The sequence below is a fragment of the Alternaria viburni genome (genome assembly GCF_023758015.1).
Source record: "Alternaria viburni strain BMP 2772 chromosome Unknown scaffold_72, whole genome shotgun sequence".
In the NCBI taxonomy this organism is placed as follows: Eukaryota; Fungi; Ascomycota; class Dothideomycetes; order Pleosporales; family Pleosporaceae; genus Alternaria; species Alternaria viburni.
In genome coordinates, this window is record NW_026055841.1 from 1 (window position 1) to 21,571 (window position 21,571).

The 21,571-nt window shown below is 53.6% G+C and overlaps 8 protein-coding genes across 8 annotated transcripts; 2 read left to right on the top strand and 6 right to left on the bottom strand.

The window, feature by feature from the left end:
* Nucleotides 1–553: 553 nt before the first annotated feature.
* J4E79_011840 (uncharacterized protein) lies at nucleotides 554–1,865 on the bottom strand (the record flags this gene model as incomplete). Its single annotated transcript, XM_049360659.1, has 3 exons — nucleotides 554–715; nucleotides 806–1,471; nucleotides 1,533–1,865. 3 exons carry the CDS (start codon nucleotides 1,863–1,865, stop codon nucleotides 554–556), a joined length of 1,161 nt encoding a protein of 386 aa, XP_049204877.1.
* Nucleotides 1,866–2,398: 533 nt separating this feature from the next.
* On the bottom strand, nucleotides 2,399–7,322 carry J4E79_011841 (uncharacterized protein; the record flags this gene model as incomplete). The annotated part of the gene is made up of 2 exons (XM_049360660.1): nucleotides 2,399–7,212; nucleotides 7,262–7,322. 2 exons carry the CDS (start codon nucleotides 7,320–7,322, stop codon nucleotides 2,399–2,401), a joined length of 4,875 nt encoding a protein of 1,624 aa, XP_049204878.1.
* A 568-nt stretch (nucleotides 7,323–7,890) lies between these two features.
* Nucleotides 7,891–9,336, top strand: TRM5 (tRNA(m(1)G37)methyltransferase; the record flags this gene model as incomplete). Its single annotated transcript, XM_049360661.1, has 2 exons — nucleotides 7,891–8,137; nucleotides 8,192–9,336. 2 exons carry the CDS (start codon nucleotides 7,891–7,893, stop codon nucleotides 9,334–9,336), a joined length of 1,392 nt encoding a protein of 463 aa, XP_049204879.1.
* A 156-nt stretch (nucleotides 9,337–9,492) lies between these two features.
* On the bottom strand, nucleotides 9,493–12,689 carry J4E79_011843 (uncharacterized protein; the record flags this gene model as incomplete). Its single annotated transcript, XM_049360662.1, has 2 exons — nucleotides 9,493–12,199; nucleotides 12,253–12,689. The coding sequence occupies 2 exons, from the start codon at nucleotides 12,687–12,689 to the stop codon at nucleotides 9,493–9,495; spliced, it is 3,144 nt and encodes a 1,047-aa protein (XP_049204880.1).
* A 606-nt stretch (nucleotides 12,690–13,295) lies between these two features.
* Nucleotides 13,296–14,117, top strand: J4E79_011844 (uncharacterized protein; the record flags this gene model as incomplete). The annotated part of the gene is made up of 1 exon (XM_049360663.1): nucleotides 13,296–14,117. One exon carries the CDS (start codon nucleotides 13,296–13,298, stop codon nucleotides 14,115–14,117), a length of 822 nt encoding a protein of 273 aa, XP_049204881.1.
* A 794-nt stretch (nucleotides 14,118–14,911) lies between these two features.
* J4E79_011845 (uncharacterized protein) lies at nucleotides 14,912–15,352 on the bottom strand (the record flags this gene model as incomplete). Its single annotated transcript, XM_049360664.1, has 1 exon — nucleotides 14,912–15,352. The coding sequence occupies one exon, from the start codon at nucleotides 15,350–15,352 to the stop codon at nucleotides 14,912–14,914; it is 441 nt and encodes a 146-aa protein (XP_049204882.1).
* Nucleotides 15,353–16,609: 1,257 nt separating this feature from the next.
* Nucleotides 16,610–17,768, bottom strand: J4E79_011846 (uncharacterized protein; the record flags this gene model as incomplete). The annotated part of the gene is made up of 2 exons (XM_049360665.1): nucleotides 16,610–17,353; nucleotides 17,403–17,768. The coding sequence occupies 2 exons, from the start codon at nucleotides 17,766–17,768 to the stop codon at nucleotides 16,610–16,612; spliced, it is 1,110 nt and encodes a 369-aa protein (XP_049204883.1).
* Nucleotides 17,769–19,699: 1,931 nt separating this feature from the next.
* J4E79_011847 (uncharacterized protein) lies at nucleotides 19,700–20,242 on the bottom strand (the record flags this gene model as incomplete). Its single annotated transcript, XM_049360666.1, has 1 exon — nucleotides 19,700–20,242. One exon carries the CDS (start codon nucleotides 20,240–20,242, stop codon nucleotides 19,700–19,702), a length of 543 nt encoding a protein of 180 aa, XP_049204884.1.
* Nucleotides 20,243–21,571: the final 1,329 nt, after the last annotated feature.

A 21,571-nucleotide genomic window follows, 5' to 3' on the forward strand; every position in this document is an offset into this window, starting at 1 on the left:
GCTTGGTAGTTTGGGGGGGGGGGGTTTTAGGAGGCGGGGCGTGGGATTTGCAATTGGGCGGGGGGGGGGGGGGGGGTGGGGGGGGGGGGGGGTGGTTGGCGTTTGTGACATGGGGAGGATGGGGAGCCACGAAAATACATCGGAAGGGAATGGGACTGACTGAGACTGTGTGTGTGATGGGGAGGGAATTGTGTGCAAGGGCTTTGTCGCTGGGCTGGGGCTGTGAGCGTGATTGATGCGTTGGTCTACGTATCCTCCCTCCCCGGATAGCGAGTGATGCGGACTTGGCGAGTAGATACCGCGCGTGGAGACGGGATGATGATGGGGTGGAGACTGAGTACGTTCTCTGACAGTGTAGTGGAGAGGGAAAGATGGAGTGTTGGGGAGCATTGGATGGGGAAGGTGGATATGCAGATCACTGAATGCGTGTTGTATGGTACGTGTGAAGCTGGCCAGCGCTTCAAGCACGTTTGACGCGTAATGTTGTAGCGGGGAGGTGGAGAGTTGGCCGTTATGACGTTGTGGCGGTCATGACTGAAATGTATGATTTCTACTATAGCGTGCTCTTGGGCGCTTCTTTGTCCTTCATCGAGCGAACTAGTCGGAGTGCTTCGTCGAGTCCCCGTTTCGTGTTCTCGAAGTACACATGTGAGAAGGAGCTGCTGGCTTGTCCGCTGATGGTTCGCGCCTGGATACCGTGGCTGATCACACTTCCCTGGTATCTGTGTTAGCTTGTGCTGTTTTCTGTATCCATCTAGTTCTCCGCCACGCGACAACCAAAACAAGATGAAGATTAGAAACTCACTCTCATCAGATGGAACACCCTCGCAACGTCCCATCGATCCCGCCTCGGACTCCACCCCGCCTTCTTTTCATAAACCCCCAACAACTCCTGCATACTCGGCAACCCATTCTCCGCCTGGTTCGCCTCATCATAAACATCACCCCCTTGATCATCCCTCACCGTCTGCACCATCGGCCCCCCAGGAATACCCACCTTACTAGCACGATTCCAATACGGCCCCGTCACATACACAACATCCATAAGCGGATGTCCCAGCGTACTCAACTCCCAATCCAAGACAGCAACCACCCGGGGCTCAGTAGGATGCAAAATAATGTTATCAAACTTGTAGTCGCCGTGGATGATGCAGGTGCGTTCCTGGGGCAGGTGACTTCGTATGTAGGATACGATTTCGTCGAAATGCGGGTGCGCGCGGCCGAGTTGCTGGCCGGTGGTTATGGAGTGGACTTGGGCTTGTTGGGATTCGATACGGGAGAAGGTGTTGCAGTGGCGGGCGTAGAAGTTGGTTTTCTTGCCGAAGGAGGTGAGGCCGATGGCGTCGGGGTTGATGGAGTGCAGCCATGCTAGGGTTGAGATGACGGACTTCCATGCTGCGCGACGGTCGGAGAGGGGCAGGGTGGAGAGGTTGGGGTCTGTGATTATACGGCCTTGGATGTATTCCATAACCTGGTGGTGAGGTAGGTGTGTTAGATTGAAAGCGTGTGTCGGGAGAGTGGCTGAGACCTACGTAGAACGCTGTTCCGATGATTGATGCATCCATACATAGGCAGTATACTCTTGGAACCGGGAAACCCTCAACCGTCCCGAGTGCTTTCAACACTTTGTACTCTCGATCGACTTGGTGTGCTACAGGCGAGATGATGGTGCCGCTGGGTTTCTTTCGGAGTATGTAGCGTGTACCAGCGGCATCATCGACATAGTATGTCGGATTGCTTTGTCCATATCCGATCTTTGTCGATAGTACGGGCGTCTTCAAACTGGGTATTTCTTGCTGCAGGTACAGACCAAGCTTTTGGTCGTCCAGATCATGTTGTGTCTTCTCTTTCTGTGTGTTGACCATCGTGGAGTGTGCTTTGCCTGACTCCTTCGATTTCAGGTATCGCGGCACGGACAAGTAGATACGTAAAACCCATGGTGCCACTAAATGTTTACATTGGCGTCGTGGTCGTGTGCGAGTAAGCTGGAGCTGTGTCGATCCAAAGGTTAGCCTCGGGCAATCGCGTGTGAGGGGTTCTGGAAACAGGCTAGTGCTTGCGGGGTGGACTGGGCGGTACAGCCAGCTGTGATCGCTACGAGCAATTTAAATACGTTCAGGCCCAGAACGAAGCTATAGTCTAGCAATGAAGCTGAATTGACCGAATCTCTACGCTAAATTATCGCGCAAAAGGAGTATCAACTATACTCTGGGTATCCCAAGAAAAGCTATACAAAAGCCCGACTATAACGCCAAAGCCTGACGGGGGGACAGCAACAACACCTCGACCGACCGTCTTTCCACTGTTCTACAACTTCGGTACAAGAATTAAAACCCTTCCACATGGCGCCGAATGTCTAGATGTAACTTTTCCAGCCAAATTTACTCATTACGCGTCCTCACGTCGACGCCTCGCTTCCTTCGCTGCTGAAGTAACTTTGATCTAATCGCAATATCCATTCGATCTTCTCCCTCTCGCTTCGCGCTCGGAAGATGTACGTGTTGCTTCTCGCGAAGACAGCAAAGACAACGTCCTTGTGCGCGCCGGCATTTCCTTGGCCGTTGCTTTGCTGTCCGCCTCCGAGTAGTTTCGCGATTTGCGGCGAATGGTCGATACGCGCTGTGCTGACATTGATGGCGTTGATCTCATCGCCGTCTGATGAGTAGATGTGGAGGTATGGCTTTCGTAGTTCGACGTATCGCCGTATCCAGCGCGTGTTTGTCGGATCTGGAGTGAGGAGGTAGGACGCTTTCATCAAGTTAGGGTTCTTGCTAATGAAGCGGACGGTAGCTGTCAAGCTGGGGGTTGGGTTTGGCGATGGAGAAGGAGAGCGTGCCGCAAAGGCGGCGCCGTTAGTGGGAGGCTCAAGATTCGTGGGGTTGAGGATGATTTCTGCAGGCGCTTTCTTGGTCTTCCAGAGCGAGACCATGCGTTGGAGGAGTGCTATCTGAGCCTCTTCCAAGGGCTTATCCTTTGAGGAAGCAAGTGCGGAAGCAGGTATGCTTAATGCCTTGGACGACAAAACAGAACGTGCTGTTTCTATCTCTGCGATTCGAGCGCGGCGCTTTTCTATGTGGATGAAGTCGCGCACCAGCGAAACACCGCGCGGCGTCCAGCCCGCGAGCTGCTCTTCACCCTTCACGTAGTCGTCTTTCGTGTTCATTCGCCAGAGATCTGTCGCACGCTTGACGGAGGTGGGGCGAATGGCAACGTTGAAGATGCCTACTGTCGAGTGAACGACCTTCACCGTATTCCAGATGTTCGCTAACGAGAAGAGAGAGGTCTGGCGCATGTAAGAACGGCCCCGGATTTGTACGAAGAGGTCGAAGGAGAACGACATCGGTTCGATAAGCTTGGAAGATGTGACGTCGAACAGCAGCGTGACTTTCACGCGGAAGTTGTCCTTTGTCGCCCGATCGAGAATTTGAGACGCGTGAGCCGTACTGTCCCATCGTCCTACAAATTTGACATTTGTGGTGCCATCGGCGTTCTTCCTGATGACAGGTGGGGATGTCAGATCGACAGGCACTTCTTTTACGGGTGAGCCGTAGTTAGGACTGTTACCAGCTGCATCGACCAATCGGATGTGACCCATGCGCAGCGACTTGACATCCTCCCATTGTATCGTGTCTCCAGAAGTATGGGTGAGGTTAACAACGATGCGGCGCGCTAGACCCTGGTGGAGTTGGTATACCCCAGCGTCCATGACGTTGCTCTGTGTTACCTCGACGGGTTGGTATGTCCCATCGTCAGTAATCTCTTGAATCTGGATGCGGGAGAAGATGTCATGTGTATCTTCTGTGTAAAACTCTGACTCTGGAAGTCGTGCATGCCGGCGCTTCTGCTTGGGCTTTTCCGCAGAGTCGCGCATGTCATCCCAGCTCAGCAATTTATCGAGGTGAATGTCTGTAACCTTGGCGAAGATGGAGATTCGAAGGAAGGTATCGCGCGGGCTCGGGTAGGGAAGACTCATGCTGTGCACACTCTCAAAACGAATAGGACCTTCGTTGAAATCGGTGATCCAGGTCGTGGTCGTGGCTCCACTCTCGTCCGAGATACCAGGTACAAAGAGCACAGCGTGGACTTGGGTGCCCTCTCGTTCCGGAAACCCAACAAGCTCATGCATACCGACATTGAACTTGAGCGTAGTCGAAGGTGCTTCTGCAGACGAAGGCTCTAGCGATAGTCGAATGATACCAATGGGATTCGCCGTGTAAGGAGAGATGACATCTAGGCTGAAGTCTCGTACTCTTGATTCGAACACAGCAGCAAGCGGAACGTCCACATCGCCGATACGCGAGAACTCGGGCATGCAAGGCTCTGAGAACGGCGACTCCGGGTTGAAATGCTGGAAGTATTCTGGTCGGTTCATATACTGATGCATTTGGTGCATCCGTCGTACGCGATCGCGTAGCTTTTGTAATGACCACAGGTGCACCACTTCGTTCTTGAAGTCGATGACGCGAACACCAACGCAGGGCTTGGATTGGCTGTCGAGATATTCATCGTCTTCTCCCGGAATGCCCATGTTCACCAAGTCGTAAGATGACGGGACAGTATGCCCGATATCGACAATGCAAAATTGGAAGACCACGCGCTTGTCCATCTGTTGACTCATAACTTGAGCCTCCTTCAGAACAGCGGCGTTCTGCAAAAGTGTCTCTGCCATGGTGACATACTTTCTTCGCCGCCACTGTTTGAAAACAGTCCTGATCAACTCCAGTTGCTGCTCATTTTGCTCGTTATGTGCATCCTTTGCTTCGGCTTCGGCTTCAGCTTCGGCTTCTGGAGTTCCGCTGCTTTCGGGTACCCACTCGTGGCCAAGCTCTTTCATTTGACGTGCAAAAGCCTCTTTCTGCTGTTGTAGCTGCTTCTGCATTTCTTCCTTCGCAGCTCGCAGCTCTTCCAACTCGACTTTGGCTTCTGCGTCAGCTTTCAGCTTTGCACTATAGTCCTCTTTCCGCTTGTCCATCTTCTCTTCCATGTCTTCTCGTATCTCCTCCATCTTTTCGCTACCGTCTTGCCTAGGCGTAGACGGCATCGTCAACATGGTATCGAGCGAGAAGTTGTCTAGCGTCCCACCAGAAGCGTACTTTTCTCGTACAGGATATGAGGACATCGACTCTGTATCCTCGTCGCTGAAGATGCGACTCTCGGGACGTGCTTTGCGGGTCTCGCGCAACCTGCTGAGATCTTCGAAGAGAGCCTCAAAGTCTTCGTCTGGGAGATTTTCGATGCGTTTGTCTGGTCCCAGCCACGCGGTAAGAGCTTCTCTGCGCGCGTAGGAGAACTCGGATTCACGACCGCGTTGCCAGAATGCAGGCGATCCTGCCCTTGGACTATCGGGGTCGAAGTCAGAGTTTGCGATGCTGATGGCGCTGTACGATCTGTCGTGACCGGGTCTTGGTGCAGGCGAGGGAGAGTTGAGCTGGCTGGCGGTAACCGTCTGTCGAAGTAGGCTTGTGCCTACTTCAGCACGCTCAGCTCTTGCCTCTTGCGGGTTGTTGAAGCGGAAGATGTGGAAGTCGCCAAGGATGATGCGGTGGCCGCTCTTGAGTAACCTTGGCTTGTCGATGCGTACACCATTGACCATGACACTAGCGGTTTCCTGGGGTATCACCGTCACCTTGCCATCCACGTTTTCGAAGTGACAGTGTTCGGCAAGAATCTGTGAGCCATTTAGACGTATTTGTGCGGTTTGGCCTTCAACATCAGAATTGCCAACGGTCGTCGTGCCCGGTTTTAGGTTGTAGACGAGACATTCAGTCAAGAGTGGATCATCACTCAAGTTGACCAAATGAGGCATGTTCTTTGGTGTTGACAGACCAACGAAACCTTTTTCGATGCTGATACCAAGTTCTTCCAGCGCAGCTTCTCGTTCCTTGTGAATCTCTTCCGTCTTCTGCAGCTTCTCTTCCCAAGTTTGGTTCAACTCGGTATAGAGTTTCTCTGATTGATCAAGCTGCTCTGCAATCTCGGCCTTGGATACCTTCTTGATTGAGCCGTCTGCTTGGGTGATGGAAACGATCTGCTTCTCCAACGGTGTATCGGGTGCGTACTGTTCTTCTATGATGCCGTTCGCTCCGGCAACTCCACCGCCTCCTCCACCCAGCTGAGTCCGCAGTTTTGACAATTCTTCCTTGAGCTCTCGGATCATGCGCGCGTTGGGGTCTTCGTTTACGACAGCGTGGTTCTTGATGCGTTTTGCGGAGTCGGCGTAGCGGAGGGTCGAGAGGGTCTCCTCGAAGTTGATGTCGGCGGGAGAGATGGCAGCAATCATGGCTGTCATACTGTTTCCTCCCAAGGAGTCTTTCAAGAGCCATGTCAAGATGGAGTCTCGGTATGGCACTTGGGTACCCTTCTTCTTGCCTCCCGACGACTGGTCTGCAAGCGCTGCAATGACACGACCCAGTGTAGACAGAGACCTGTTGATCTCGGCACCCTCTTTCAATCTCGCGCCAGTCGCACCCGTCGACTGAGCTCGTTCTGATCCGGCCAAATCGACTAAACTGATTTTGGCGACCCTCTCTCCGCTCATGCTTGTCTCGACATCGTGGCGCTTCTGGGTAAGGGTAAGGGTGAAGACGGCGTGCGATCGCGAGGACGTCTCGTTCATGTTGGTGGCAGCTACGGTACGGGCCTTGTTTCCCTCGTCCATGAGGTTCTCGATTTCGGGAAAGGACTGGACGACCAACTTGGCGAGATCTTCGACATAGGGACCGGTGGACGGATGCTCGCGAACTCGCAGGTTCCCCTTATTCGAGGGATTCAGCAGGTCGCGTACGCGCTCGTTGTAGATTTCCAGGTAGGACACTTCGACGGTGCAGGACGAGTTCTTGTCTGCCTGTAGCCCCTTGATCCTCTCGAACATGTCCTGGCAAATCTTGGGGATGATTCCGTACTCAGCGCCATAGCCCATCATAGAGTACGACTTGCCCGAACCCGTCTGGCCGTAGGCGAAGATACAGTTGTTGTAGCCCTGGAAGGCATTGTCGAGCAGCGGCTTGCCAAGATCCTCGTGGAGGTTGTCCTGGCCGGCATAGTTGGGAGCGTCGCGGTCGAAGGACCAATACGACCTGTCGAAGGCGAATGTCTTGGTGCCCTCGGAGGCGGCTTTGGCGGCTTTCCCCTTGATATCGGCATGTTGGGGAGGGGAGAGGATGGTCTGGTCGCCCTTCATCTGCACGATACATTGTGCATTGCGCGCCTTCTCTGCGCGTTGTTAGTTGCAGCGCCTTAGTAACGCAAGGGGGCTGCCTACCTCGGCCGTTGAAGGGCCTGCATCGCACCACGACCTTGATGTTTCCTCCGCCAGACGCCATGGTGGGCGTGGTGACTTTGTTCGTGGTCGGAATCCGGGGTATGCGGACAAAGGAGATGGCAACGGGCCGCTCGGTCTATGCAGCGGTCAGAGGCGGGATCCGGGAGACTTCATGGGCGGCGACGGCGGTGGACGGGCGAGGGCGAGGGCGCGGTCGCGGTCATCCACGGCTCAGGAGGCGGTGCTATGGCGAAGTTGTTTTGTTGATTGACCACGCCGGTGCAAGATTAGGTACGCGATCCTGGTGTCCCGACCCCTGCAGCCGACCACGAAGCTTGGACTGGCCTGTCGTCACCTGTGCAGCGGACCCTGACGCCGTTCAGGACACTGACAATGCACGTAGTCGAGACGAGTACAAGTTGATTACTCCAGCATATGTCTTTCACGTCTCGAGGGTCGCGCCCAAAGCGGTCCACGGTCGGTACCTGACATGTGCTATGCTGGGGTCATCCTAACGGTGCCTGCGTCATCCCTCACCAAAAAATAATTCCCCAGCCGCGACACACCCACGCGACACCAACGCTCCACGCGCCCACGATTCAATGTCGGATACAGAAGCGACCACCGACATGTTCGCGCCCCCCGTGAACCGCGCCATGAAGGTGCTGGACCGCAGCTTCTTCCACAAGACGATCCCCACCTCGGCCGCCCGCATCTTCAACCCCAAGGACATATCGCGCTGCCGCAAGGAACTCACCGCCAGCAAGGACACGCTGCCAAGCAATCGCATAGATCCGATAAGAGTCGACCCCGATTCAGAACAAGCGTCGAGAGGCAGCAAATGCCTGCTCCTGCGCCCAGAAGTCGTCCACTCTGGTGAGTCACCCCACTGCGGTAGTACATGGGAGTACTGAGTCTGAAACCAGGCAGATCGGACGACATGGTCCCCTAAGTTGCGCGATCTCGAGCAAGACGGCACGCTAGGCGTCATACCCTACCAGCTGCAGCTCAACTACGACTACTTCACCTACTCCGAGATCACGAGCGCAACCATCCCCCCACCCGAGTCCGTCCACGACGATGAGATACCCCAGGGCTTCGCCCTCGCTGGCCATGTCGCCCACCTAAACCTGCGCGAGCGGTACTGGCCCTACAAGCACCTCATCGCCACGGTTCTCGCCGACAAGAACCCCATGGTTAAGACGGTCATCAACAAGCTCGACAATGTCGGCACCGAGAACGCATTCCGCACCTTCCAGTACGAAGTGCTCCACGGCCCGGACGACATGAACGTCGAACTGCGCGAGCAGGGCTGCACCTTCAAATTCGACTTTGCAAAAGTATACTGGAACACGCGTCTGCACACGGAGCACGAGCGGCTCTGCAACATGTTTCGCGAAGGCGAGGCAATCTGCGACGTCATGGCCGGCGTAGGACCCTTTGCCATACCCGCGGGCAAGAAGAAGTGCTTCGTCTGGGCCAACGACCTCAACCCCGAATCCTACAAATCGCTCGTCGGCAACATCAAGATCAACAAAGTAGGCGACTTTGTCCGTTCCTTCAACACCGACGGCGGAGCCTTTATCCGTCAAGCCTCCGCGGATCTGTTGACAAGCGACGAGCACTCCGTTTCCATCTACCCCAAAACCAAATCCTCGCGCAGCAAACCAGAAGAGAAGAAACAGCCTGAACCCCTCAAGACACTTGTCCAACCACGCTTCTTCTCACACTACGTCATGAACCTCCCCGCCTCCGCCATTACCTTCCTCCCCTCTTTCATCGGTCTCTACGCCAACGTCGCCGGATACCCGGTCTCTGAGATTAAGAAACTCCTCGCGCCGCACACTTCGCAGAAATTGCCTATGATCCATGTACACTGCTTCTCGACGAAGAGCGATGATAACGTCGAGGAAATCAAGGGCATTTGCGAGGAGGTTAGCAGGCAGTTGGGTACCGTGATTACCCCCGATATGGAGGATGTGAACGTGTATGATGTGAGAGATGTGGCGCCCAAGAAAAGGATGTTCTGTGCTAGTTTTAGGTTGCCTGAAGAGGTGGCTTTTAGGGAGGTATGAGTATTCACTGTAGATGTAAAAGGGGCAAGATAGCATGTTGTTGGGGACACGCTTCACATGAGCTGATACCCACTGAGTGAGCTATGTTACAACATGGCAACGCTATAGCTGAGGCCGATTGATATCTGTCCATCACGTCGTTCTCTCCCACGTACTCTATAGATCCATCAACATCTCATCCTCGATATCGTCGTCAAACTCACCCTTGATCCCACTCACATCTGCCTCTCCTGCTGTCCCCACAATCTGTCTCTCATCCCCTCCCGTCAGATCAACAAACTCCTCCATATCGAAATCGAACTCGCAGTCATCGTCCACCTTCTTCTCTTCCTCGACGACAGGCTGCTGAACCACGACGCCAGAAGCATCACCGAAATCCATCGAGACATCACGTTCGAATGTCTCGCCTGCAGCGCGCCGTACATCTTGACTTATACTCTCCTCCCTCTGCGTGACATCATCCGCCTCTTTCCTCGCATCAAGCGCCCGCTGAATCCCCTCATGCATCTCACACCGCGCATCTGGGCCATCGATCCCCCCATACCGCTGACACAACAGTGCATCCAACTTAATCACCCACTCCATGATCTTCTTCTCAAACACCGGTTCGCCGAACACGTCATATGCGCTTTCCGACGCGTAACCCCACTCTGGGCTGTTGCGCTGCATGTCGAGTTTACGCGAGCTTTGTACGATGGTGTCGATGCTGGCTGGAAGGTGGAGAACCAGGTCTTGGATCTGGAAACCATCGGGTGTGCGCTCCAGTGGGAGTTTGGAGGACTTGGTACGCTCGAGCGCGTCTGTTGTGCGGCGTCTAGGTCGACGTGTCTTCGCTGTTTCGTGGGGTGGAGCGATGCGAGACTCCTGCCTTTGAGGTGCTTTTTGGGGGCGGGACAGGGAGCTGGAGTGTTGCTGTTCTTGCGTTTTGAAGTATGCTTCCATCTCTTTGGCGCTTTGGTCGGGACGGTGCGTCTCTGGAGGCTTTAAGACTCGGGTAGATATCTGAGGACTAAAGGGATGGTCTTCGTGTTCAGCAAACGCTTGGAACCGATCAGACACTGCTCGCGGATCAGTATCCATCTGTCTAGCATCGTCGAGCAGTGAACGATCTCTGACGCGCTGTGAGCGGGACTGCGGTTCTGCCGAGGAGGCTCGAGAAGGACCATCAACCAGCGAATCAGCTATGCCCTTGTCTCTGCCGCGCGCAAAGAAGTTGCGGATATCAGTGTTGTCGTTTGAGTGAAGTTGTCTTGCCACTAGCCGGTCAGTTGGGCCCAATACGAGTCTGCTTGGAGAGGATGAGGCGTTGTTTGGGAATGGCGCTCCTCCAATCTTCTTGGCCTGCTTCTGTCGACGAGCTGGCTCGAGAGCTTGTGTGCCAAGTACATATTCCCCAAGTCCCATACCATTTGACCTTTGCTTTGGTGGTGCAAATGGTGTATTTACATAGGTGGGTTGAGTGCGTCGATTACGAGGAACTGACGTTACTGGTGAGGTCAACCGCTGTGAGTCTGCTCCAAAGTGGCTGTGGTCTGTGAGTCCCGACTTGATGAGATTGATGTCAGATCGTGCGAAATGGCTCGACATGCCGGTAGATGCCGGAGAACCGATACGCTCGTGACGGCCTTGACTGTCTGTGTCCCGCTCTTGTGTCCTATCGTTGAGAGCACCAGCGTGTGAACTGGGGTGCGACATAAGCTGGATACTACGCTCCAGTTCGGCATCCAGAGGAGATCTCATGTTCGTCTTTGGCAAAGTCTGAGGCGTTAGGGGCGCCGCTAACAACGGACGACTTGGAGTAACAGCAGGACTGGGAGAGGGGAGATGCGCGTCGCTCCCTCTCTGGCTTTTGGCCGGGCTTAGCAGCTGTTCGTTGCTCGCAGCTTGTTTGGGCTTGATCGTAGTGTTCATTCGAGCAATGGTCCATGGATTAGACACTTCCACTGTGCGTAGACCCTTCTCATCTTCCTCTTCGACCACAGGTGCTGGGTTTTCTTGTAGAAACTCTAGGTCATCCTCATCGATACCATACATGCTTGACCTCCAGCGAGGCAGCGCCTGAGACGGATCAGTCGTGGGTTGCTCATTCCGATTTGCAGGCTCTTCCTCATGTATCGTGATGGAGCTTTCGATGCCACTCGGTAGCTCCTCGGATCGGGGCTCATACTGCTGTTGTGCAGACGTCGGCATCTCAGCATGTTGAATATCTGGAATATCCTGGATAGCCTCAGGATAGTAAGCTTTGAGCAGCTTATCCACAACCGCAACAACCACTTCGCTGTTATCGAACATGACATCGTCTTTGGCTGGCTCGATGTTGGGGTCGTAACTGTCAGGCGGACAAATGATGTTCATGCAGAAGAACGGATCCTTGACGCCAGCCAGTGAAAGCGTTGATTTACGGAGTCGGTCTTTGTAAATTGTGATGATCCGCTTAATAGTACCACGACTGTTCGACACAGGCCTTGCATCAATCGAGACGAACGCCCCTTGATGGGCTATCTTCGGTCCGCTTGCACCTGGCTTGGGCAGGAAAGCATGAACCTCGAAGCCATTGGCCTCCAATGCAGTCCAATCACACTGTAGAGCGCAATCCTTACCCATGACTTTCAGAACTGCATCTTCAATGTTGGCGTCGGCTTTCGGCGCATAGACAAAGTCACCATTGCTGTTCTTCGCTTTCAGCACGCGGAGCCGAAAGCGTATAGTAGGCCTGGCCAGTGCATAGGCTTGCATCAGCCGCCGGATCTTCGCAAGCGTTTTCGCCGAATTCTTGATCGCCGTCTCCTTTCGGACGGGTATGAAGTCAAAGAACTTGGTAACCTTGACCGTCGTGCCAACTGGATGGGAGTCGTGTTCAGTGCTGCATACATTAGTCCGTGATAGCTATCCGTGAGATTACCATTGATGTCTTACGAAGCCAGCTCGCCGTTCCGATCATACTTCAGCTTGAAAGCGACTGGCTCTCCTTCTACTCGAGTAGTGACAGAGAGCGAGCCACTCATGTCGGCCATGCTTGATAATGCCTCACCGCGAAAGCCCAGCCATTTCCCTCCGACTTCTCTCAAGTCATGAAAGTCTCTAATCTTGCTGGTGCAGTAGCGGCGACATACAAGAGGGCGATCTTCAGCTGGTATACCATGGCCGTCATCTTTGACTTGGATAGAGTCGACCGTGTTCGCTGTGATGTCCACAAATATGCTCTTCGCTCGCGCATCCAGAGCATTGTCTATGAGCTCCTTGACGACGGAACTGGGATCAACGAGGACCTGTCCGGAACCGATCTGTCGCGTTGTCGTTGGTGGGAGAGCCGCGATGCTGGGTACCGCAACACTGTCGAGAGCTTCCGCCATGCTGGTAGGAGCGAGAATGAACTTGCGGAGGTCCCATCGGTGGCAGAAGATTGAGCCCGAGTGAGACTCATGGTTTGGTACTCGGTGCCTCCATCGTGCCTACCTCTTCCATCAAAGTCGCGTCCGACGTGGAAAGAGCCCGACGCGACGCGCTGACAGCTTCACGTGCGCACTCATCTCGTATACATTGATCCTTGATATGTAACCTTGAAAGGAACGCTGCGTAAATCGCGTGTTTATACGCGATGTTTGGGTGTTGATAGAGATGAGTTTAGCGTGCGTCATCGCGTGCTCTCGAACTGGCTCTCAAAGTATCCAATCACAGCATGGATAGCCTTGGGGTGCGGGAAGACTTCCAGAGCTCTTAAGAGGGCCCGTTGCCGCAATTACTGTCGCTGCACGTATCTCACAGACTGTTCATTTACCATCTGAGTTTCGCGCAGGACAAATTTGGGCTTGCTGTACATTCGCGTTGTTGAGCTTCAGACTTTCTTGCTGTCTGGAAACATCTGTAGGTTTACAACATAGAAGGTATACTCTACGCACCATCGCTGCGAGACTTGAACTCATGCTAATTACGTAGTCCTCTTGTAAAAATCCTATACCATGGCCTATGCGACTGACGCTGCACGGTGGCGAGCCCTTTCGACACGAGACGCAGACGCGAATGGGCACTTCATTTACTCCGTCAAATCCACCCGAATATACTGTCGACCAACATGTCCGGGCCGACTAGCGCGTAGAGCAAATGTCGGATTCTATGCGACACCGTTAGAAGCAGAGGCAGCTGGGTTCAGGGCATGCAAGAGATGCAAGCCCAACACCGTACTCGAAGATCCACAGGAGCGAGCGGTGGAGAAAGCATGTATATTGATTGATGAAGCCTTGAAGAACGAGGACGCCACCGCATTGAGACTGCAAGACCTAGCCAAGAAGGTCAACCTCACGCCGCGGTACTTCCACAAGATCTTCAAGGACAAGACGGGGTTGACACCGAAGGAGTACGCAAAGAGAAAGGCGTACGAGCGCAACAGCCCCAGCACGCTATCGACATCGGCGACAGCAGCAGATGGAAGTATTCAGCCGTGGGATTGGGATACGTTCGATTTCAATGATCTAGTCGACTTGGGTACAGACGCGAGTGCCCTCAACACGGATGATCTCGCCGTACTCGAAGGGCAATCCTCTATGATCAATCCCGATCTCGACTTTGACATGACCAACTTTATCCAGTCTTGGAGCGACAGCTATGCGTTCGATCAATCGATCTCGTGGCCTACCGGCTGCGGCAACCTTGCCGACCCCTTCCTAGGGTTGCCAGACACTGTGGGCTTGTACGAAAAGGCGAGGCCGTCCGTCTCCACACTAGAGTTGGATGCCGCGGCCTTATTCGACAGCGATAGCGCAAGCAGTACTCTGCAGACGTAGCCTCCGTAGCGTCAATACATAATATGCCATGCGCATCTCACAAGATATCGCATTGTGCCCTTGTCATCACATCTGCTCGCGCGACATGACATATATATACCACCGAATCGACATTGCGCGTCGTGTACGTCACGCGTTGTGTGTAGCGGTCGCTTAGGACATCGTAAATAGCAGGCACCTAATCTTTGCATCGTTAGCGACAGTTCGAAACCCAGTTTCCATGACGTGAAAGTGGTGATGCTCTTCAGAGACCAAGTTATAAGCAGCGACGGCGTAGCATTTGTCGATGCTAGCCATACCTTTTCCGGCTCTTCCTAAAGTGTTTAATGGTCGATGTACATATCATCTTTTGAGCTGTGCGCGCGCGTCGCGAGGATGCGGATGCTATGAATAGAAGGAGATGTTGAACGTACCATGAGAAATGAAGAACAGCAAGCAGCGGCTGTAGGTCAGTGTAGAGCAATCAGCGAGCTAATATTGATGCGCGCCACTGCTCCATAGGGCTTTGCGCAGCTTGCACCATGGTGTTGAAGAGTTGGTTTGGCGGCGTGTAAGAGCGGATGAAGAAAAGTTGAGGGCTCAGAGGAAGCTGCAGAAGCCGCCGCCAGGGACCCACATCTTTCAAGCGAGACGCTAACGGCATTCACTCGCTAGCTCCACCTGCATCCATACATTTACTGTGAACTTCAAATCTCTAGTACTTTAAGCTTGTCGCTGAATGTACGCACCTATCTGTCGAGAATGATCAATCGGCCTGTCAACATCCACGAGTTCCAACGATAATATGAGAAGGCTCACTCCCCAACAGCCTCCCAAGCACTCAAAGGATCCGCCCAAATCTCCCAATGCCCTATCTTCCCCTCATGATCAAACCCACTGAACCGATAGATGAACTGCTCATCCCATCCCTTGCCCGTCTTCTTACTTGTAAACCTTCCTTTGCCAACAACACTCACCATCCCAGCATCTGCATCCACAATGAACCCGCTGTCTCGCGGGAACGCATCATCCGGCAAGGCCATGTCCAACACATCAGTCATCAGCTTGAAGTACTCCTCGCAGCCGTCTTTGCCAGAGAATGTCTTGGCTAGGAAAGGCAGCCGCGAGCGTGACCACTCGGGGCCGTGCTCTGTGATCTTGGGCGACTTGGTGAAGTAATTTGATAGGAGGTCTGAGGGAGGAGGGGGCGATATCAACGCGCAGCAAAAGAGGTATGTTGACATTCGCAGCTCCATGTTGCGATCTGCAAACATGACTGGTGGGTCTTCCTCCGCGAGGGTCCTTCCGAGACGGTGAAGCGGATATGTTGGTGTTGCTGGCCCTCGCTGTAAGCTGTAAGCGATGTACGTGGGCCCTGTTGCGTGCTGATCGGTCGGGTTGTATGCAGTATCGCACGCTCCGAGTTGTGATTTGATATACCCGCAAAGTGGCGTATGCACCAGGGTGTGCTAACAGGTTGTCGGTTCTGTTGCGAAGCGGTGGGCGTCAGCCGAAGACGCAGGTAAGATTTTGGGTTTGGCAGCTTTCAACGTCGAATTGATGCCCTTGATCCAGGAAAGATATCAGTAACGATTATCACAGGTGGGTACGCTGTGACCAATAATGCGATATGAGTGCGGGGGGAGATGCGATCGATGATGGGTTTGGAGAGCATGCACGAATGACTGGCGATGAAGTCATCGTGGTATTTACCTACACCGGTGTACAGCGCCTGCATCTACATGCTGGCTCAGGCGACATGGTAGGGAGGAACGTTGTTCCACCTGAGCATGATGAGCACGCCTTCCTGAATCGCATTCCTCCGAGAGATCCGAGCCTGCCTATCATAGTGGTATTCAAGTTCGTCATGTGCATTGGATTTCGCGCGTAGAGCCACGCCACAAAAAACAACATGCTCATTACCACCTGCGACCAACTTCAGCCACGGCCGATGGTGCATAATTTTGTATTCCCAAAAAGTACCCAACGCAATTATCGCAGGGTCAGCCAATGCGACCAGCGCCAACATACCGTAAGGGGCGTATGTTAGCAAGGCTATCATCTAATCTACAGCGTAGCATGCATATGCAGCTTACACAATGTAACGGTCCTGCGGTGGTTCCCTCTCTTCGCTTCAACGTGGGCATTCAGATGAGTCAGATGAATTGCATACAGATGTCACGCAATTCAATCAGTTATTTGCAATTTCTTTCGAGTGAGTAGTTGTCAAGTGAGAAGCTGGTAGAAGACTGCGTCGCTGCCCTATGGAAGGACTAGTATTTGAGTTTGATTAGTGTTGCCCTTGGGCCTAAATTATGTCCAAGGTAGTAGAGAAGCCTGCTGCCCACTCCCAAGATCTTGTAAACTGTAATAGCAGAAAGCTCCGCTGGGAACTGACTGCAAAATGCTGTTCCATGGTATCCGTCCCGTGTTCCACGGCCCCTTTAAACGCCTCGCGCTGTGTGGTTATATACAAATACAATTTCAACCTTGGCCGACGAAAGATGGCGACTTCAGTCCATCGCGGTGAAAAGACATACCTGCCTGGCCATCTGACTGGCCAGCAAGATCTCCCTAAAGACTTGATCCATGCCGCCTTTGAAATGAATCGTGTAACTGTCCACTTTACCCTTCCTCTTCTTTTCTCCCCAGACAAGTTTGATCAGCTTTGCATCGTCGCATCGCTTGCCCGTCCTGCTTCCTGGCTTTACCCAGTCTTGCTGATATTCGTACAAAGTCTCCGGCATGGCATCGTCGTTCGGATCTCCCTGCTTCCATACGAAGCGGCGTCCACCATATTTAAATCGTCGCGGTGACCATGGTATCTTCTGTTGCCTGTCTGGGTATTCTTTGATCGGTTGCGAGAATGGTCCGCGTAGATGTATGCACCGCGACTTGTAGGCCGCGTCTTTGGTCATGGCGCGCTTCTTGTCAATGCCGGAGAGGAGGATGTTTATGCATGGTTGTGGGTACTCGGCGACACGGAAGAAGTCTGCAGCGTTGACTTGGCTGTCGTCGCGGTGGGTGGCTTCAAGCATGTATAGAGCGTATTTATCCGAGTAGTCGCGTGCGCTGTAGATGAATTTCCTGAAGCCTGAAGATCCCGTCCATTCTCGCGTGCGGTGAAGATTGTACGTGGTCGTGGGCTGGTGAGGGTCGAGCAGCGAGTGGTACGGTGTATTTGGAGAGGGAAGTTCGTCACGCGGGGCATGTGAGACGGGCGAGTATGAAGTTTGCCATGTAAGGAGGTTGTGGATCTGAGGCATGTCAGTCACGACCCAGCAGTGGACAGGAATTGCTACTCACTGCAGACAGACTCTCGCTCTCCTCGTCCAAGTCTCCGTTCGCACCCCATTGGTTCGGTGCTGCTACAAAGACACACTCGTTCCCATCTTCGTCGATCTGGTCGCTCCCGCTTTCAAGATGCGGCCTTAGCGCCCGCTGCCTCTCCCTGTGGATGTTGATCTGCGTCTTGATGATGCGCACTTGCTCGTCTGAGTTGTCGTCTGGCGATATACTGGCATGCGATTGCTCAATCTCTTGCTCCAACGCCATCGCTGCTGCCTCATGTTGCAGATAGGAAGTGTCGTAAAGCCAGGCATGTTCGGATTCAAACGCAGAGCTTCGCAAGAGCTCCAGATGCTCCCGTGATGTGAGTGCTGGGCGGTCCATGGTTGGGGTTTGTGTGGTGTGAAAGTTCAGACTGGCGAATATTTGAAGGCGACTTGTTCCAGACCGAGGAGTAAAAAGCAAGTCGAAATGAAACGGGGTGGTGATTCAGCCTGGGGTCGCGAGGCAGCAAAAGGAATATGGAGGCACACGAGGAATGAGGGACGGCGGGCTGGACATAGCTGCTAGGCTGGCAGCAGCTGATGAAGCAGCATAAGAGTCCATGGCGAGTAGCGTCGCGCTGCATCCAGTCTGCTGTTGTGGAACATGGCGTACTGGCTGGGGGCCAGAAGTTAGGTGGTATGGATAGGGTTCACGCCGCCGCGCTCGGCTAGCTTAATACCTAGGTACGTTAGTGCCAGACTGACACTCCAGCCGGAGCAATGCATCGGAAAATTAACTCTGCCCTTGGACTTTTCCCTCATTTGCAGCATCAAAGCACGGTTGGCTGCATGCCTCCGGCGGTTCCGACGGTCTGTTATGCTCTCGTGCGATGGCCTGGAGCTGTCGGCGTGCCTTCGTCCATCCATCATCCAAGATGGCGTGAGTGGAGATTGCCATGGAGTCCTTTCGTTTGCTCAATCTCTCTACCCATCTGGTCTTAGCGCAAGACCAGTCCAATGGCGCATGATGAGTCTCACCGTCCTTACAGCAGCAGACTGCGGGCGCTTAGCAGGCATCGGACTCCGAACATGCGGTCTGTTCTTTGTCCAACCAAGCCACACACCACTCACAACATGCCGCTAACAGCCACGGCGTGCGCCGCTCCCACCATCCCTGGATCTTCAGTGTCTTCGAGAAGCGACTGAAACGTCCGGTACAAACCTGCCTATATCTTACGCAGGGCCAGAGGACCCGGCGCTGAATGAATGCCGTGAAGCCCGCTGGGCATACGAGGAAGCGTTGCGCTGGGACCTGGCTGCTGACGGGCATTACCCCACACCGTTATCAGACGTGTGCAGCGCCTTCACCCGGCTGTACGGAAGGAGAAAACCAATCCATTACCTCTTCAAGTACGGCGACACCCGCAGCACCGCACGTGGTCGCAAGTGACTACACGATGTTCCTATAGAATGCGAGCAAAAGCAACGTAAGAGTTCGGAAAGATGATGACACGTACTGAAGGGCGACGTCAGCAATGCCTTTACATTCTGACCGCAGCACATTATAGCCTTCGTCGTACTAAAGAAACCTGCCAAAAGACCAAGATCATCACAAGCATTGAGTATCCCATAGGAACAAAGGACCACTGGGTCGGTAATGCCCTGGCACCTACTGGAGCATAAGCGAGACTTGCTACTACTGCTCCGAGCGCATCTTCTGACCCTAACGGAATCCGACTGTTTTGTTGACTTATTGAAACCAAGCGATATTGAGACATTCCCACATCGGTCCTCCGCCTCCCGCTCTCTCGGTGTAACGCATCTTGTGTGCTCAAGCGAGGAGTGCCAGAGGAATATGGAGAGTAGTCCTGGGCTACGGTTTCCACATGTCATAAGCCCTTGAGACATACACACAAAGATACCAAGTCTGGAGGACAAACGCGTATCGCATGCGCACGAGAACCCGAATGGCGTCGTAATGGATGTCTGCGACAACATGTAACGGTATGCCAGAACGCCGAACAGGTCGCCGAACTGTGGCAGGATGGCTCACCGCTTCGGTTACATTGTGGCACTGGCTTGATACACAGCATCGCGTGGATGGTCGCACTGCCAGTCTGCAATGCAAGGTACGTTGCTTCGACTTCATTACCGGCACTATGGTTCCGACAGGTTGCGATCCCTTGAAAAGCTCATCTCATGCCATGCAATGGTACCAACATCATGGTCTCGTTCAACATCTTTGTCATAGTCAAGAACGGACATACCATGCGAGATGAATGGTACATGGTAACGGCTTCATTGGTTGATGTCCATCGGTTGTACACAAAATTAGAACAGGGGATCGCTCTCTTTGATCGGCACCAATTCACCCTTGCCCTTGAACACCTCCACAACATGGGCCTGCTCGCTCAGCATGAATCTCGACGTTTGGTTTCCTACACCAGCCAGCCCCCTCCATCTCTCCAGATCCTCCTTCTTCCTCTTGTCGCCCAGCGCCTCTTTCGCCCTCTTCCAGTGGCCCTCCGAGAAGGCGATCAACGTCGTCATCTTCTTCTCCTTGATGTCGTAGACTGCAGAAACGATGCTGCCTGTCTCTTCGAGCCAGTTGATCTGCCATAGTTCGCCGGGGCGGATACATTGGTATGTTGCGCGCTGGTAGTTGATGCGGCCAGCCATTGGACCACCGTGGATGGCATATACGACACGTTCCGAAGAGAAACACCACAGTTCATATCGCCACTTTTCGGGGTTGCCATCGTTGTCTTGCGCATCGTAATCGTAGATTAAATGTGTGTCGAGAATGTCTTTGTCGAAGCTGGGGTCGAGCTTGGTGTTCGTGAGAAAATCGGGGAGGTTATCGCCTGGTGCCATGGTTTCTGAAAGCTTGTTCTTTGGTATTGAGGGAGGTAAGAATACCAAGCATCATGATGGATTTCAGTTGGATATAGTTGATGCGCGGCACTACCGGATCGATGACGTAGGTGCAGTTTGAAGAGCTAGATCTCGCGCGATGCAACGCTACTAGGAAGCCGGCATCTGGATTCGCCTTTGCGATCGGTCCGAGTGGAAAAGAAATATGGTCGAGTGCACCCGATGCAGTGCGTATGCTGAGTACACCTACCTACCATCGTACCGTTTCATAGAAGGAAGACCCGAACGCCATCACCCAGCCATGGATCGGATGTTCGCCACAAAAAGCCAAATTACTCTGGCGCCGTACGGCTGAGACGACTGAAGTGGGACCATGGAGCAAGGCCATTCAGGATGAATACTGCACCATCATCGCTGCCCCCGCGCCCACCTCCGCGTCCACCTCCGCGATTCCCTCAGCGTCCCCCTCAGCGTCCAAATCCGTGTCCAGTTCAGCGCCCAATGTCGACATACTGGCTCGAGCGACATCCGACGACATGGATATACTCGTTCAAAGAAAGGCATTCGTAGTCACAAAGCTTCGCACAATCATGGCTGTTCTCGAGCACGAGCCGGACGGCCTGATACCGAACGTCCTCTTCACGAGATTGACGAGACGTTGGTCGGCTACGAGGACCGCCAATATAAAGGAGCTTAAATGGAGAGATTTCAGCAGCTCAAAGGGTCTACTCATACAGATCGACGAAGACGGAGTCGAGGTGCGACCTTCTCTCACCCGCTCAGACAGACCGATTACTATCAACCCTGCTGTCAGTTATGCGTGCTGCCCTGACGCAAGAGCACTATTTGGGACAGACGTACATGTCCACGACAATACCGACGATATTAGAGAGACCTTCGATATCGTGCTGTCTTGTTCGCGATCCAGCGGACCCCGATCCAAGGAAGATTCCGCATGCCAGGACGCAGAGACGGAAGCGCACGCTCACGTGGATGCGCTATACAACACATGGAACCGTGTCTGCAATTGTCTGGCTACGCCCCACACCAGACTCACGCATCCTGATAACGCTTGGGAAATGGAAATCGCATCGCCAATATACCTACCGTATTTTTTGGGACACGACTCCTCCATGGAAACCGTCTTCGGTCAGCTAAGCCAAACCTCTTATTACCGCGAGTCGATCAAGCAGGCTATCCTACACTACCAAGAGCTAGCAGGGCGCCCGATCCGTGTGCTCTTCATTTTCCCAGGTTGTGACGGACTCACGGCCTCCAACAGGTCGGGAAGGGGGGGGGGGGGGCAAGGGTGGGGCAATTTTCCAGTTG